The sequence below is a fragment of the Mustela lutreola genome, chromosome 9, assembly GCF_030435805.1.
Source record: "Mustela lutreola isolate mMusLut2 chromosome 9, mMusLut2.pri, whole genome shotgun sequence".
NCBI classification, from domain to species: Eukaryota; Metazoa; Chordata; class Mammalia; order Carnivora; family Mustelidae; genus Mustela; species Mustela lutreola.
The window spans coordinates 48,239,323-48,257,467 of NC_081298.1; the positions used below are offsets into that span (position 1 = coordinate 48,239,323).

General features: G+C 42.0%; 2 protein-coding genes and 1 pseudogene across 2 annotated transcripts; 1 reads left to right on the top strand and 2 right to left on the bottom strand.

Moving 5' to 3' along the window:
- Positions 1–1,032: 1,032 nt before the first annotated feature.
- Positions 1,033–6,052, top strand: CSTL1 (cystatin like 1). Its single transcript, XM_059133971.1, has 4 exons — positions 1,033–1,173; positions 1,642–1,893; positions 4,813–4,923; positions 5,646–6,052. The coding sequence occupies exons 2-4, from the start codon at positions 1,675–1,677 to the stop codon at positions 5,727–5,729; spliced, it is 414 nt and encodes a 137-aa protein (XP_058989954.1). The 5' UTR covers positions 1,033–1,173; positions 1,642–1,674; the 3' UTR covers positions 5,730–6,052.
- Positions 6,053–13,883: 7,831 nt separating this feature from the next.
- On the bottom strand, positions 13,884–16,144 carry CST11 (cystatin 11). The gene is made up of 4 exons (XM_059134347.1): positions 16,105–16,144; positions 15,736–15,965; positions 15,011–15,115; positions 13,884–13,964 (listed from the first exon to the last, which is right to left on the bottom strand). Exons 1-4 carry the CDS (start codon positions 16,142–16,144, stop codon positions 13,884–13,886), a joined length of 456 nt encoding a protein of 151 aa, XP_058990330.1.
- A 661-nt stretch (positions 16,145–16,805) lies between these two features.
- On the bottom strand, positions 16,806–17,336 carry LOC131808359 (nuclear transport factor 2-like; annotated as a pseudogene).
- Positions 17,337–18,145: the final 809 nt, after the last annotated feature.

Below are 18,145 nucleotides of genomic sequence, written 5' to 3' on the forward strand. Positions count from 1 at the left end.
AAGAGACTCAACTCTAGGAAACAAACTGAGAACTGCTGAAGGGAATTCTATCCCTAAAACTAATAATACAGGGTATGTTAACCAAATTGAATTTAAACAAAAAAATTAAAAAAATTAACCTTTATTTTACAATAATTTCAGAGTTACAAAAAGGGTACAAAAATAGAAAAAAAAATGTTCACCCCACTTGCCCAAATGTTAGCATCTCATGTAAGTACAGTGCAATGGTAAAAACTAGGAAGTTAATATTGGTGCAGTGCTATGAACTGATCTACAGATTTGATTCACATTTCATTAATTGTCCCACTAATTCTTTTTTTTTTTCCTGTGGCAGGACCTCATTTAATATCCCACCTTAAAAGTTTTTAAACTGGGGAGCTTCTGGATGCAGGCGATGGGTTCAGGGCATGTTACCCCCAAATACGGCACTTCGGTGCATTAAAGATCTTAAGCCTAAGGAGTTTGAGAAAATGGTGAAGCAGGAAGGACACTCTGATCATCCCCCACCCCCCACCCGGAGCCGTTCTTCCCTGAAAACAGAAGACAAATCGCCCATGTGAAAGGAAACTTCCATGTACCAGGAAGAGGGAGGACATCCTTATCCCCAGAGATGGGGGATAAGGCTGTATAAGCAAACCTTGTTCTTTCTCCACTGTTTATTACTCCTAGTCAGAACACCTTGTCTTGTTTATTCTTCACACATTTACTGTTTCTTTGTCTACAGAATATATAAGCTTTTTGTTCTGGCCACTTCTTCATGTGCTCATTTTCTTGTGACGCCTCCCATGCATATATAAACCATCTATAAAACCTGTATGCTTTTCTTCTATTAGTTTAATTCTTAGGTCCAACCGGAGACCCCAAGAGGGCTGAAGAGAATTTTTTTCCTGCCCCAAATTAGCAACACCTAACCCTCAGGGGTCTTCAGGATTAATTTCTGAATAAGGATCAGAGTTTATTCCCCCCTCACAGGGAAGCTAATATTACCTCACAAAGGTTTACTAGGGTCACACCAAGATAGCAAGAGCTAGTGCCAGGGCCTGCAGGTACAGTGGGATCCAGCCAGCAGAAATCTGTGTTGATAAAGGAGGCAGGAGAGTAAAGAGAACCCATCTCTGAAGGAGGCACAGGGAATAGTTGATGGCTGGGTTAGACAGGTAGAACCCACGATAGGTAAGTAGAATATATCAAACCCTGTTCCATATCCTGATTCCTCATATCTCAGTTCAAATACAATTTCCTCTATAAGTTTTCAGTTCACACCAATGACATTTCTCTGTCCAATATACTTCTTACCACACAGCACTGTAAAGCTCTGTTCTGGGGGCTTTCTTCCTGATAGTTATGAAGGCAGGGAGAGGGTTTTGTCCATCTTGCAGTTGTTTAGAAATTATACTTGCCTGCATAATGGAAGAACGAAGTGGGTATTATAAATATGTGGAAAATGTACAGACCTGAAAGAGAGTTGAGCACCCATGCAGGGAGATTTCCTGGGTTGGTCCTTTGGTTGGATTGGGGGCAGAAGCTTGAAAGGATGAGGCTGGGGTCTCAATCTCTGCTTAACCTGGGAAAGCCTATAGGACAAGAGGCACTGCGGGAGGGTGAGTGTGCTGCAGTCTGACTCCAACCCCACCCTGGCAGGTGCAGTGAATAGGAGGTTTCCAAGGCTGCAAGATGGGAATTGGATGCTGGAGGAACACTCTGTGGCTGTTGGCTGCCCTGGTCCTGGCAGCCAGACTAGGTCATTTTCAAAGATGGGAAGGCTTCCAGGAGAAGTCCATGAGCAAGGCAAATATGAATTCAACACTCCAGTTCTTCATGGAAACCTACAACAATGCTAGCAATGACACCTACTTATTTCAAGTCGACAAGCTACTTCGAAGTCAGATGCAGGTTTGTGTCTCAGTTTCTCTGCATGTGGGCAATGTCCACGTGGACATTCAGGAACGCGGTATGGTTCCCAGAGAGAACCAAGTGATGGTTTCACCAAGGTTGTGGGGAGGCTTCATTTGGGATGAGCATGCTTTGGAGTGATTTGGACCCAGACTTGCCTTTGCCACACTTTCAAAAAGTTTGCTGAATGACTGGAATGAAACCTTAACTCTGTTACTCTTGGTCTGAAGTAAAAACAGTTTCTGAGGTTCTCAGCTATTCTTTCTTGAAAATAATTGCCTTTTGCTCTGAAATTAGTCCTACCAGAGTGACAGCCAATGAGGATGACTTCGTTTCCTTTAATAGTCTGCTTTGGTGAAATAGAAACATTTTCTGTAGGTTCCCCCTCAACATAGTCTTTCAGTGTCCAGGGCTGTAAAGTCTCAGCTTTCTAGCTGTATTCTAAAGGAATCTGGAATTGCACAGGGCATATTTTTGGGCGAAAGGGAGAAGGGGGAGTGAGGAACAGACTTCAACCAGATCATCTCTCTTTTTATGTGTTTTGCACACAAAGTTTCTTTGAAATACACCAATTGAAGATGACAAGGAAAGAGAAGTTGTTTGAAAACCACTTTCGTGGGTCCAACTTCCCTTCAAGTTTACATAGTAAACAATATGTAAGTTAGAGTGGAGGCAATAGCTCATTTTAGTTCAATTAACCTGATTTTGGGGGGAAAAAATGACAGGAGTAAAGGTCTCTGGCTAGAATAGAGAGGCAGGAGACAGTGGAAACAGGCGAAACCAGCAAGGCCGGGGCACAGAAAGGGGTAGTCAGTGTTAGTGTGACACAAAGTAGGCCTGACATCATAGTGTGGACATCAGTCTGTCCCTGTTTCAGTCACATACTCTTGCCCCAAGACTGTGGCTCATGCGGCCCACAAACACTGAGGTGACTTGGCCACAAGGTGGCGGCTAATGACCAAAGTTCTTGCCAACTTGGCTTGTTCTCCCAGGTCCATGTTCCCAAGGATAAATCTGAGACTCCCAAGAGGGCTGTCTTGTGCAGTCAGTCCATTATCATTAACAGTTAACTCTAGAAGAATAGTTTATGAGCTATTAATGTCATTCAGAAGGATAAAGGAACAGAGTGTGTGTGCCCCTTGGAAGCCAGGGGAACCTAGGTCCTTCCGCTGCTTGATGGTGTGTGTCCTAATACCTCACAGAGGGGTATAGGAGGAGGGCCTGAGGTGCTACATGCACCCAGGTTCCAGGTCCCTCTCATTGTGAGATCTATGTCAAGAGCCATTCATACTCTCCAGGCCTGTTTCTTCACCTGCAACTGGACAGGATAAGAGTAAAGCAGCACTCGTGAAAATATTTGTATGAGTATGATGATTCCTCTTATTACCTGGCAACCCAGTCTAATAATGAGTACAAAAACACTTTGCACACTGGAATGTCAGTAAAATTTATGGCCAGTATTTTAGATTTTTCATATCTATGGAGTATGCTGTGTGAAAGCTCTGCAAGATGCCAACACCTGGATGGAACTGTCCTTTGACAAAGATAAAGGAGCCCTGCATCCTGAGGTTCTTCAGGTGGCAGATGTTGGGACCAAGATGGCCATAATGCCCTCAAGCCTCCCTCTCCTGCAACCACCCTGAGTTTTTCTGGGGGCAGTTTCCTCAAGAGGGCAGTGTGGGCGCTCTCTCCCTTTACCACCACCAGGGAGAGTACAAAGCCCTCTCCTTTGGTTTGACCCTGATGAAGGGACAAGGAAGCAAGAACTTCCAGGAGCTTCTCCCCTCCCCAGGGTAGAGCTCTCTTTCCCACCTGTTGACTTGAGGGACCCAGGCATTTCCAGTAGAGGACATGAATCCCCAAAGCATTTGTTGGAGTTCCACTGCAGGGTGTGGGTCCTGCCACAAACGGCTTTCCAAGTCTCCCTGCCTTCAGAGTCCTTACAGCCTGGCACTCAATCATGAACGAAACAAGACAGAGCCCAGCAGCTGGAAATAGCTCTAGTGTGTGTTCTCTATGGTTTACACATTCACTGTTTGCGTACAGCCTAGGAGGAAATTGGCACTGTTCTCCCCATTTTCTAGATGAGGAAACTGAGTCAGGGAGGTGGCAGGGCTTGGTCAAGGAGAGAGTTGGCAGCGGTAAAGGCAGAACTCGAGCACAATTCTTCTGTTTTCTGTTCCATTGTTTTCCTAATTCCATCGCTGCTTCAGAGTAATGGTCCCCACACTTTGTTAAAACACTTAATAATTCCTTATAGTTTATTTTAAAATTTGCTTTGTGCTTTCAGTAAGATGCATGCTTCTCTGTAGCGCATGCAACAACAACTTGAGCTGGCCCAATTATTATCTGGACTCTGTAGCTGAAGAAAGGGAGGCTGCTGGGCATTTGCTCAAGGGTGCAGTGCTGGTAGGAGGGAAACAAATGCCCCAAATCAATTCAGTTTCTACTCCTGTTTTTTAGCTGTGTTGCTAAATTGCTTTCCTTCAGGTTGGCTGAGAAGGAGAGTAGGGAGGGAGGACATTGGGTGAAGCCAAGGGACAAGATGCACCCCTATGCATTCTGGGGATCATGTGTATAGATATGGGGTATTCTGGGGCTTCTGGGCAGCCAAACTCAATGTCTTGCCAGTCCTTCATCCTGAGGACGCAAGGGAGACAGGTGAGAAACCCTCTATGGCTGCAAAAGTGAAGGTAGTCCAGAGCAGGGGGAAGGACTCTGCACATGCTGAGGGTCGACCAAGGGCTTCAGCTGATACTGTGCATCCTCCCTCTGGGAGAGGAGGGAGACATATTTTAGTGTATGAGCTCTGGAAACAGGGAGTGTGGGTCCTGGGGCTTCATGGCCTAGCTTTTCCTGGACAAGTTCAGCAACTGGATGCTGGGAGCCGACACTAACCGTGCCACTCTTTCTCGGTAGCTCACAACTGGAGTGGAATATATGATATCTGTGAAGATTAGCCGGACCAAATGCAAAAGAAACAGCTCAAGAAATTCATGCCCCATTCAAAGCAAAAAGAAGCTGAAAAAGGTGTGTGGTGACAGTAATTTGAGCAGGGACTTGTGATCAAAGGGGGAAAAGTAAAATTTTAAAAAGTATTTGGACATCGACAGCTTTTCTAACTGTATGGATATGGGCCTTCAGGCTGCCCAATGCCATTGGAGGTGTCCAAAGGTGGGAGGAAGGTTCTCTGATTGGGCAGTCTCTTCACCCTGAGCTGTCATAGTCCTGACTGCCTTCCCCTGGCAGTCCTGCCCCTGACCTTCAGGTGGAAACGGTTTACTTTCCCTGGGGCTTTGCTCTGGTCTCAGCTCATACTCTCTTGTCCCTGGGAATTATCTAGTTTCTTTCTTGTCTTCCAACTTCTGCTCATCTTTTCTGGCTTTTCCCAGTCTATCCTGGTGCAACCACCTGCAAGCTGGTGTAGACAAAAGGGATACTCTGTTCCTGAGTGCAGAAGCAGGAGGACAGTAGGTAATGCTGCTACTGCAGGCTGTCCTGCTCAGATTTCATCCCAGAATCCTGTTGGGCTGTAGGCTCCAGGTGCACCTGTTCCAGGTCCCAAGTGACTGGACAGGGGGCGTCCAGGGGGACATCCCTGTTCAGGCTGACCCCACTCTGCCCAACCATGTGACTGCAGACATGGGGACTGGTCCAGATTCCCTCAGATAAAGGCTTGTTGGGGGGCAGGAGCTTTTTGTTCACCTTCAAAAAATATTTCCCTGAAAGCTGTTTTCTTTCTCCTTCGACAGAGTTTCATTTGTGATTTTTTGGTGTACACTGTGCCCTGGATGAACTATTACCAACTCTGGAACAACTCTTGTCTGGAGGCTTGAATGCACTGGTGCAAAGATATTTGATGAAAACTTAGATGGTCATACTGTGCACTTCCTATTAGACTTCTAAGGACCTCTTCCCCCTCAACAGGGTCTCCATACACCTGCTCATACTTGTGCACACATGCACACTCACACATATGTACATGCACACTCACAACACACTCATGCACAGGCATAATCACACATACGCAGACACACACTCACACTCATGTACATGCTCACATGTTCACATGCTCACACTTACTCATGCACAAATTCAGTGGCCCTTAGGGTGTTGGCTGCAATTTGAACAGAAGGATGTTAATTCTTTGGGGGAAACAGAGTTTTTCTACTTCAGTGCCTGTCTCTGAAGTTGTTGTGATTCAGGCACATTCTGACCCCTGGCCTGTGCTTGCAGGAGCTATGTTTCTTCCCCATACTCTCTGTGACTTACATATCTTTGTGAGTGTGGCTGTAGTCCCTAAGTTCACTAGTCTGGTAACTCAGTAGAAAGACCCTCAGGACTCAACACATAGTTGTACTCACAGCTATGACTTATTACGGTGAAAGGGGATAAGATAATACCAGCAGAGGGAAAAGGCTAATGTGGAGAAGTTCCAGGGAATGAGGTGCAGGTTTCCAGAGTCATTTCCTGGTGCAGTCAGATAGTATGCACTTAATTCCCCAGTAGTGAGTTGTGATAACATGTATGAAATGTTTTTCCCAGGGAAAAACAGACTCAGTGTCATGGGTTTTCCCTGGAGCTGCACACATAGGCAGTCTCTGCCTAGGATGTGTCCAAGCTTCAGACTCCCAGAAAGAAAAAAATGTATTCAGTATGAATCACATTGTATAAATAGTATAGACACAATGAGGTCCTCTCATCACTTAGAGATAGTTTTATATCAGATTAGGGAACTGTTTGCCATCCATGTTCCCACACTTCAACCAAGACCAATTTTACAAGTGGGGCTTTCCAAAGACCATTCTGGGCTGGCTGTGTGATCTCTTTTCTTCACAGAGAGTTCCTGAGCCTCCTAAGTGCTCACTGCTAGAGGAATAAGACCTATGGCGTTTTCCCTTATGTAACTCATAGTTGAGCAGATTAGGTGTACACTAGACCAGAAATGGGGAGCAGATGAACAGTGAGAACGTCCTCAGTGATCAGACCCACCAGCACACTTCTAATGGCAGCTCGAAAGAGGATTTGCAAAGGGAAAGAGTAAACACACAAATAAGAACCTCAGATTCACCTGAGTGACTTGAGAGAGAAGGGAGAGCAGAGGTGCAGTGTTAGAGGTGGTGAAATTTTCATGCAAGAGAGAAGGCAGAAACATCCAGTTTAGGAACTCTATTGTCACTGAGGGCTGAGTGGGTGACTTGCATGGGCCTGCTATCCTCACTTTCTCATTTGGTTATCATAACAACCTATGAAATAGCAACTCCCACCTTCATGTTACAGATAAAGAGTGGTGAGTGCTGTGAAGTGTGTAAACCTGGTGATTCACAGACCTGTACCCCTGGGGATAAAAATATATGTTTATAAAAAATAAAAAAAGTATAAAAAAAAAAAAAAAAAAAAAAAGAGTGTCTCTCCAGATCCTACCATCCTAGCTGAGTTTGACGTGTTGGTTGAGCTTTTACAAATGGAATCATACAGTATATATTCTTTTGTTTTTGGCTTCTTTCATTCAACATATTTCTGAATTTTTTCATGTTGTGTATAATTGTAGCTCACTTTAAGATTGTGTAGAATACTATTTTGTGATTATACCGCACTATATTTATCCATTCTACTGATAATGAACTTTATGGTAGTTTCTAGTTTCTAAAGAATAATAGATATTAAGAATAAATATGCATGTGTGTGTCTAATGGGAGACATATGCATGAGTTTCTGTGGAGCATACAGCTAAGGGTGGAATCATGGATAATAGGATATATGTACATTCAGCTTTAGCTAATTTACTCAAGATTTTTAAAATATTTTCAAATTTTTTACTTAATTTACCTCTCTAATGTTATTTAATTATTGATTTAAACCTTGTTCGGCTTCTAAGTTCTTACTTTTTAAAATATCTTTTGGTTATATGACCTAATTGTTTTATTTGTAGCTTTATTTATGTGATTTCAAATAATACTTTATTCTTTTGATAATATTTTACTAAACTTTATAACTTTGCTTTGAATTTTTTTTTTTAAAGATTTTATTTATTTATTTGACAGAGAGAGATCACAAGTAGGCAGAGAGGCAGGCAGAGAGAGAGAGGAGGAGGAAACAGGCTCCCTGCCGAGCAGAGAGCCCGATGCGGGACTCGATCCCAGGACCCTGAGATCATGACCCGAGCCGAAGGCAGTGGCTTAACCCACTGAGCCACCACTTTGCTTTGAATTTTTAAAGTGAACTCTTCTTGCCCTACCCATTTGCTTTGCTTTTATGAATGGCAACTAGGAAGGATAGACACAAGGTAGGCCTCTGTGATGGGGGAGGGGAGTCCAGTCCCTGATGTCTAAGAGACCCAAGACAAATCTCCTTATAAGAGAGGCAGAGAAGGATTTAGCAGAGAATCATGGAAGAGAAGGTGTGCGAGGAAGAGAGGGTAGTGATATGGCCACAGCCCAGCAAAGCCAGCAGCCACCAGAGGTTGGAAAAAGAAAAGAACAGATTCTCACCTAGAGCCTCTGTGGGGATCACAGTCCTGCCAACACCTTTGATTTCAGACTTTGTGGTTCCAGAACTGTATGAGAACAAGTCTCTACAGTTTGAGGTCAACAAGTTTGTGGACATTTGACAGCAGCTATAGGAAGTTTATACCCTGTGTTTCCTTTGTGCTTTGTAGCTCAGACTTGGAGATGAGGAAGAGGGAAACCTAGAAATGACAATAGGGGCAGATAAAAAAAGTCTCAGGAAAAACTTGCTCTCTCTGGCCAAAAGATCAGGATGGGGTACGCCATTGGAACAGAGAACATTTAGATAAGTGCTTTACTCACTGCAAATACTGAAGGAAAAAATGAGACTCTACAATCCCTTGACCCCCGACAAAGGGTGAGTAGGGAAAGTAGATATTCAACCTCTTGAGACTGTAATGAGGAGCCCAATACTCATGTTGAAATGGTGTCACAGAAAGCCAAGTAGGGTGCAGAGCTTTCACCTCATTGAGTGTCACAACCCCCTTGCTCCCCACACACATTCCCTGTGGTGATAGTGGAGGCCACATAGAGCCTGGAGTTCTGTTTTTCCCCACTGAGCCTGGGTGGGGCAAAAGGCTGAGTTCCCATCCCACCCAGCTGTGATGAGGAATCTCCCTGACCTGTGTCAACAGAGGCTGAATGAGGAACCTAGCCTTCATTGCCCACTTGGGAGTGATGAGATGGTGTTCCTCTTCCCTATATAGCACTGTCAGGGGAGGCCTTCTAAGAGACATATAAGTGGGATCCAGAAGTACAATATGAAAACATCCAGGTTTTAATAGAAAATCACTTGTCCTACTAAGAATAAGTAAAATGTCAACTTAAATGAGAAAAGAAAAGGAACAGATATTTACATAGAGATGAGACAGATCTTAAAATCATCTGATAAGGATTGTGGAAGAAGGGAAGATATCCTTCAACAGATGAATGGATAAAGAAGATGTGGTTCATATATACAAAGGAATATTACTCAGCCATCAGAAAGGATGGATACCCACCATTTGATAAGGATTTTAAAGCAGTCATCATAAAAAGGCTTCAATGATCAATTATCAACATGCCTCAAACAAATGAGTAAATGGGAAGTTTCAGCTAAAATACAGACAATCTCAGCAAAGAAATAGAAGATGTAAAGAAAAAAACAGGTGGAAATATTAGAATTAAAAAGTGAAATAACTGAAATACAAAATTAAATGTGTGGGCTCACTAGTGGAATGGGAGGAATAAAGGAAAAAAATAAATAAAGCAGAAGTGAGAATAATGGAAACTATCCAATCTGAATAATACTGAGAAAGTCGACTGAGTAGAAAAGAACAGAGTCTCAGAAACTGCTGAAACTATTACAAAATATCCAACACACTGGAATTGCAGAAAGAGAGGAGAAAGGGGGACTAAAAAACTATTTGAAGACATCAAGATTGATCACTTTTCAAATTTGGCAAAAGACATAAATGTATAGTATCAAAGTGAATGTATATTACTCAAATGTGTATTACTAAAGTGAGTAAATACTAAACAGGATAAACCCAACGAGATCTACAACAAATGCATCAGAGTTAAACTTCTGAAATTTAAAGATAAAGAAAACAATCTTGAAAGAAGTGAAAGAGAAAAGGCACCTTACCTATAGGTGGGAAACTCCAATTTGAATGACAACAGATTTCTCATAATAAACCATGGAGACTAGAAGTGTTACAATGTTGTTTAGGAGCCAAAAGAAAAGGATCCAGAATCCTGTATCCACCAAAAATATCCCTCAGGAATAAAGGGGAAATAAGTCATTCTCACATGGAAGGAAACTAGAGAATTTGTACCAGAAGACCCACCTTAAAATAACAGCTAAAAGAAGTTCTCTAAATATAAAGGAACTTTTTAAAAAAAGGATCTTAAAGTATCAGAAGAGAAAAACTTAAAAAGTAAAAATATAGGTACATACAATAATATTTCTTTCTCTTGAGTTTTCAAAATTATGTCTGATGGTTAAAGCAAAAATATATCATTTCCTGATGTGGTTCCCAATGTATACAGAAGAAATATTTAGGACATTTGTAACTGAGGAATAATAAAGGGGTATAAAGGGAGGTAAACTTCCTACATTTCATTCAAACTGGTAAGAAATCAGCACCAGTTGAATGACAAGTTATGTATTTATAATGTCAATGTATTTATAAAACAAAAACAAATTTATATATTTTTTATATATTTATAAATTTATAAATTTGTATTTATAAATTTATATATTTTTATATATTTATAAAACAGAAACAAAACACAGAGAGAAGAAAAAATAAAATAATAGACCTAATTCCTTTCAGCAATTACACTGAATGTGCAAGCTACAGTAAATGGTCTAAATAAGCAAATTAAAAGACAAAGATTGGTGAAGTGGATTAAATAAAACATGACCCAACTAAATGCTATCTACAAGAAACTTACTTCAAATATAATCATATGTGTGAGTTGAAAGTGAAAAGATGAAAAAGTTATATTATGTGAACATTAGAAGAAAGAGAGAGATGGGGCACCTGGGTGGCTCAGTGGGTTAAAGCCTCTGCCTTCAGCTCAGGTCATGATCCCAGGGTCCTGGGATCGAGTCCCGTATCAGGGTCTCTGCTTGGCAGGGAGCCTGCCTCCTCCTCTCTGCCTGCCTTTCTGTCTACTTGCGATCTCTGTCTGTCAAATAAATAAATAAAATCTTAAAAAAATAAAATAAAAATAAATAAAAAGTAAAAAATAAATTCTCACCTGGAGAACTAAAAAAAAAAAAAAAAAGAAGAAGAAGAAGAAAGCGAGAGAAGCTATATTAATATCAGATAAAGTAGATCTCAGAGCAAAGAAAATTACCAGGGATACAGAGGGACATTACATAATGATACATCCTTTGGAAAATAGTTTGGCAGTTTCTTTTTCAAAGAGAGAAAGTCCAAAAATATACTTTACTATATGGTGCAGCAATTGCACTCCTCAGAATTTAACCCAGAGAAATGAAAACTTACCTCCACACAAAACCTCATATATGATTGTTCACAGAAACTTTATTTGTAAAAGCTGAAAACAACAAACACATCCTAAAATAGGTAAATAAGTAAACAAACTGTGATGGTATCGTATACCATGGAATACTACTCAACAATTAAACAAGTTACTGAGAACATGAAACACAATCGATGGATTCCAAGGGCATCGTCACAAATATCAAAAGGTCACATACTTGATTCCATTTATATAATATTCTCAAAATGGTGCAACCAAAGAGAGAATAAATTAGTGGCTTCAAGGAGATTCAGATGGTGAAGAAAGGGAGTTGTGACTGTATAGGGGTTAGTTCAGAGCAACTTCATGATGACAGTATAGTTCTATATCTTGATTGTGATTACAGTCACACAAATCTACACAGATGACAAAATGACACACAGGTAAACTATAACAGTGTCAATTTCCTGCTTGTGATATTTTTCTATAACTACAAAAGATGTGACCATGCAAGGAAAATAAATGAAGCATACAAGAGACCTCTCTGTACTACCTGATAAGTGTCTTCTTTTTGTTGTTTCAAAATAAATTAAAAAAAACTTGGCCTGAGAAATCCAAAAGAATCAATGGACATAAATGTTCTAACTTTCTTTTATTCTAGCCCAGGTTAATAAACTTTGCCTTCAGACAAAGCAGCCAAAACACCAGCAAATAGTTGTATGACTGATTAATATTAAAGTATTAATGCTACTGCCAGCATTCTTACTAATCATTACCATCCATTTGAATATTTGTTTTGTTAAGTAGTTTACATGCACTATCATCATTGATATTTATAACTACCCCAAGAAATAGGTACTGTTATTTTCAATTAAAGATGAGGAAACTATGTTAACATTTTCCTGAATAGTTCACGGAGGGGAGTTTTATCTGAGCACCACCTGGAATGGGGTCTTGAGCATTCCAGAACTTTGGTAGAAAGTGTAGGAGGCAAAAATACTTTTCTTTCAAAGCTCCCAGCTCTCTCTATCTGGTAGAGACTTGATGTGTCTATTTTGAATCCCTGTACACAGTCCACATGTAGAAAGAGTACCCCGTTGGCACTTTGCCTTTATCCTCCCACATCTTATCTTACTATGCATGTCAGCTCCAAATGCAGCACCTACGCCCCTTAATCTCTGGCTGCCTTCTCTGCCCTCAAGCCACCCCATACCAGTGGTTTTGGGGAATTAATTTCTCCTATAGGAGCTTTTATGCAGCCAATGACTAACTGGGCTGTAGCATAAATACCTTACTCCCTCTCCCTTCAGGTAGATATGTGTGCGTGTGTGTGTGTGTGTGTGTGTGTGTGTAAGAGAAAGTTGTGATTGTGCACGCATGTGTGTGTAAGAAATAGAAAGTTGTGAGTGCACGCGTGCATGTGTGTGTGTGTGTGTGTGTGTGTGTGTGTGTTTTATAATGTCCCTAAAGTTCCCCAGTAGTATTAAGCCATAAGGCTTTTTCCTCAGTTCCTGGGAATGAGATCTTTTTCTCCCCTGCTGGATGTGAATGAGGACAGATGTGACCCAGCTGGCAGCCCTCTGAGACCACATGGAAGAAGTGGAGTGGAGAGATGAAGTTGGTGACACTATTTGAAATCCTGAATCAAACTGTTGGCTTGGTGTGTGTATATGTTCAGTCCCCACTACTAATATGGCACCAGTGGAAAGGGAGTCCACTTTATAGTCCCTTTATAGTCTTCCTAGTTTCTCTCCACCTTCAATCATTTGTCTCTTGGAGGAATTATTCTGATGGGTCTATCTGGGATGAATAAAATAGTCATGGTACCCCCCGGTCCTCCTCCTTCCCACATGGGCACATATTTCCCCTGGTAACTCCAAGTGAAGTCCTCTGTGAAGAGACCTGCCCTGATCCAATTTTGCTGAGGCTAGGGGTATAAATCTATAGTTTGGTATTAGACAGTTCATTGTCCTGAAAAAATAACACACGTCTCCCAACTTAGTCCTTATCGGTAACAAAGACTCTCATCTTTTAAAATTACTTGTATTATTTGTCCTTATTCAACACTTTAAGCAAGAAAAGGGATCCTCCTCATTGGGCCCTTCAGAGAATGCATTGTAGGTCACACTTGCAAACAGATTTTGTCTGATCAGATAAGTAACCTCAGCTTTTCCCCTCCTCCTCCTCATCATCTACTTATTCTACAGTCTGAAGACTCCTACTTGAAATGAGGCTGGGGTTGAAATTCTGCTGTCATGCAAGTATAGTCTATAAGGTCAGGAATTATCCACATTGCCTCATTAGAATCCCCAAACTGCCCTTGCCCAGAGTAACTTCAGATTATGTCATTATGAACTGAAGAATCTGGCAAAAAAAAAAGAGTGGAATCATAAACACTAAGAGTGTTAAGATAATAGTTCGACAAATATTTATTTTCTATATTGAGAATTACTGCTTATTGCAGGATACTTTCATGTATAGTGATTGCAGGTACGTGCTCCGGGACACCTAGCCATTGGTGCAGTTTTTGTTCAGGATTCTGTACTTTTCAAACCAAGGAACAAACACTGAGTGGAAGCATTCAATTTGCTAAAAAAAAAAAAAAACAGTATTCAAAAAAGTTCAACATGCAAAGTGAAAATTTTAAAGGAGCAGGAGGAGGATATAACACATGTAGTTGGGGAAATGACACCACTTCACCATGCCTCCATCCAAACATGATTTGACTTTTATTTTGATTTCAATCACTTGATAGTAGAATTAGTGAGATCATTCCCTAAAACACCCTTCTGTTTATGGTGATAATTGGAGACTAAAAATAGGCTCCATCCTGCCATACTCATAATAGAAACCAGTGATTCTTTTTTCCTCCTTATTTTTACTCACGTGTCATTTACTTCATACTTTCCCTTACATGGCCTCTGTTGGCTTCATCCATCCATCCATCATCTATCCATTCATCACCCACCCATTGTCCATCCACCCATTATCCATCTATCCATCCGTCCATCCATTCTCCATCCATCCATCCATCCATCCATCCATCCATCTACTTGGATCCATCTACTTGAACCCACCCATCACCATCTATCCTTTCTTCTCTGCATTTCTCTTTGTTCATCCATTGATTCATCATACCCTCTCCCTCCTTCCCTTGTCCCCATTCTCTCTCAAGATTTTGTTTTTCTTTTTCACTTCTCTTTTATCCCATAATGAAAAATTAATAAACATAATTTCTTAGTTTGATTTTGTTTTCTTGCTTTTCATTTGAAAGCCCAGGGTTGGGGGTAGGAGGCTTACACACTTACATTTCTTTTAAAATTGGAATCAAAATACCAATTCCATCAGCTTAGTCACATCAAGAAGATCCTCTGATTTTACCCTGTTGTTATAGTCAATTATCAGACTCCTGACTTTCCTTGTCTCCCAAATTCTTTCAGCAACAAAGGAGCAATGCCTGCCAAGTAGGATCTTGGTCATTCTTACCTTCACTTCTCTTTGTGTAAGTCATTGTTATCTATGCATTCTTTTCAAGCAGGCTTGAATATACCCCCAGTAATTCTACCCTCCCTCATCCTAATACCACAGAAAACCCCAGTGAGTTCTTCCTGAATTAATGTGCATTCACACAGTACCTTATAAATCTCTCCTTCCTGAAAGGAGCAGTTAGTAGTCTCAAACTTTTGACAGGTGGTCTGCCGCATTTCCATGTTCACATGATACAACACATGGTCGGTAATCTGTGGGGAGCAAGTGGCAAGGAGATTAAAGGACTTCTCCTTTCTCTGTAGCTTCTTGTGGCAAAAACTCCTTTGCATGGTGCCCAAGGTCAAGTACTCCTTCCTGGACAAACTGGTGGGCTTCTCTCTCCCCCTCTTATCTGACTCCTGTCCTTTTGCCATTCAAAGAGAATTCTCCAGAAACCAATCTCTGGGCAAAGGCACCCCTTGGGCAACTCAAATGATACTAATTGTTTTGGCCAAGGGTCTGTAAACTGTCTGGAAAGGGCCTGATAGTCAATCTTTTAGGCTTTGCAATCCATGCAATCTCAATTACAAGTACTCAACTTAGCTACTGTGGCTCAAAAGTAGCCCTAGATGATGTGTGCATGCATGACATGGCTGGGTAGCAATAAAACTATTTACAAAAATTTCAGTCAGGCAATATTTGGCTCCTGGGGTATGATCTGTTAACCCCTGCTCTTAGGTGTCATTTAAATAATTTCATCCATGTCAGTGAATTTATGTTTCTCCTAAAATTCCCACTTGAAACTAAATGAGGCTGAAATTCACTTGTATGGGCATCCCCTTTGGACTGTCCCCTTTGGAAAGGCATGGCTAGGAGAGGGGGCTGACCTGACCTGCTTCTGGACCTTCAGGACATGCACAGTCTGGAAACTGTACTTGTCGTCACTCTTCTCATTGAAGTCATTGATCACATACTGCATAGTGGCTGCCACATAGCACTCTGATGCAGGAACTTCTTTGACACTCAGAAAGGTTTTCCTTTTCTCTTGGTAGGTGAGGGCCATCAGAGATACCAGTATGGCCAGCAGGATTTGTGGGACCTGCCAGAGTCTGGCCAGAGTCCCTCACCTGGGGAGTGATAGGAAGAAACCACCCCCCCTTACCCTCCAGGGCCAAGCAAGATCCCACTGACCTTCCTTGCCTGGCCATATTTAAATGGTCAGTAATTGAAACCCACAGCCCTCCTCCTCCACCCTCTCTACTATAGCTGGACCTGGTGAATGAGCAGGAATACTCTGTCATGGTTGGCAAGTTCAATCCCACTTTCTCTTCTTCTTTTTGCATACATTCACCTATCACACACATACACTTATGCAAATACTCATCTCTTCTCTTTTGGGGGCTTCCGTCTTAGCAACACACACCCTCTTGCTACCCCATGCTGGGTATGCCTTGCTACCCAGCATGATCTAGGTGGAAGCCAGGCCAGGTGCATCTATCTATTGAACCCATCTCAGCCAGCACTGTGGGTGTTCTGGAGTGACAGAAAGCAATGGAGACATGGGGGATGCTGGATCACAGGGCAGTGGGGCACAAACAGGTCAGCCAAGTGAACACCACATCCTCTCTGTCCTTTGCCTTTCTCTTGGACTCTTCTTATCACCCTTTCCCATACTCTGCCTGGCCAGGATATCACCTTTCCTTCAGGCCTAAATCTTGGTCTCTTCCTCTGTGTTAATCTTTTTTTAAAGAAAATATTTGTGATGTTATTGTATCATGAGACATTGAAACATCTGAACAGATGAATATCCAGGCAGTTAGGCAGCCACCTTTCCCTTCACTTCTGAGTTATTAGGGCAACTTGCCGGTAGGTTAAAAATAAGGAAATAAAAAGACAAGCCTTTGCATTACTTAAGTCTTTCCAAGGTATGTGCTGGTTCAACACAGACTTTGTCAGATGCAGCTAGTGTCCAAATGTCATGCCCAATACCTCCATAGTGGCAGCACACTGAGCCCACTCCCACCACGGCCCTGATCGTTTGTGTATAATATTTTGAATATCTGGAGGAATGTGAATAGTATAAAGAAGAGGAGAAAAGAGGAGCAGCAGAAGTGCTTGGCTGGGAGGAAACCAGTTGAAGTTGTGCAGGGAAAGCCTTGAACATGTGATTGGTGCAAAGCCAAGCATTGGCAATGTTCTTTAATGGGAACATCTGGTGGAACCCCACATTGGGGTTTTCATCAGCCTTGAGCTGGCCCACAACCATGCTGTTGATGCAGCTATCTGGCATGGGCTGCTGGTTCTGCACTGTGATGCTGCACTGGGTTTCTGGAATGGAAGACTAGACAACCTCTCCACAATGGCAGCTTTCCTCAGGAATTGCTGTCCCTCCCATGTAAGGCATGATGGGTCAATATAAATTGTTCCCAGTTGGTTCCTGTCATATTGAATGAATTTGGATGCAATCTGCTCTCAAATAGGCTTGTCGGCCATTCTGAAACATCATCCAGCCTTGTTGAGATCCAAGGGGCTGGCACAATGATGGCAGTGGTGCGACAGCCTGTATTAATAACTCTTTCCTTTTTTTTTTTTTTAAATGTATTTATTTTTGAGAGAGAGTGAGAACACAAGCAAGGGGAGGGACAGAAGAACAAGCAGGCTCCTGCTGAATGAGGAGCCTGGCTCAATCCCAGGACGCCGAGATCATGACCTGAGCCAAAGTCAGACGCTTAATCTTCTGAGCCACTCAGATGACTCCCTGTGTTAAGAACTCTTAAATTTGGGAGGTGCATGGCCTCCCTTGGAGAAGCCAATGGTTTTCAGAAAACAAAAGATGTGCCCCATATGGGAAGCAGACTCCATGTATGAATGAAGTCATGAGACAGCTTTATATTCACTTTCCACTGTCCCATTGAATGGCTCCGGCTATGCTATTTGTCCCCTGTAACCTTTTAGGGCACTCTCAGACAATACATACAACCTCAGTCTAGTAATCAAGAACCAGTCTCTCCAGGTGGTTAGAGCTTGGATTGTGTTGTGATGCTATACTTCTTCCTCCTGGAGGCCTGCCTACAGGGAAGAGTGATAGCTCCTTTTTCATTTTCCCCATCTGTTCCATCTGCCTCATCTTACCATCTTACTTCAGGACCCTTCTGATGTGGGGACGAGGAGAAAAAGAAGGGGTGGAGATACTGAGAAGTTCCTACACGGCACCAGCTGCAGTGCTTCTGGACTTGTTGGGAATTATGCAGTATACAGTTCTGTGAGTCCCTTCCTGGCTCTACCCCAGCCTCCACTGCTAG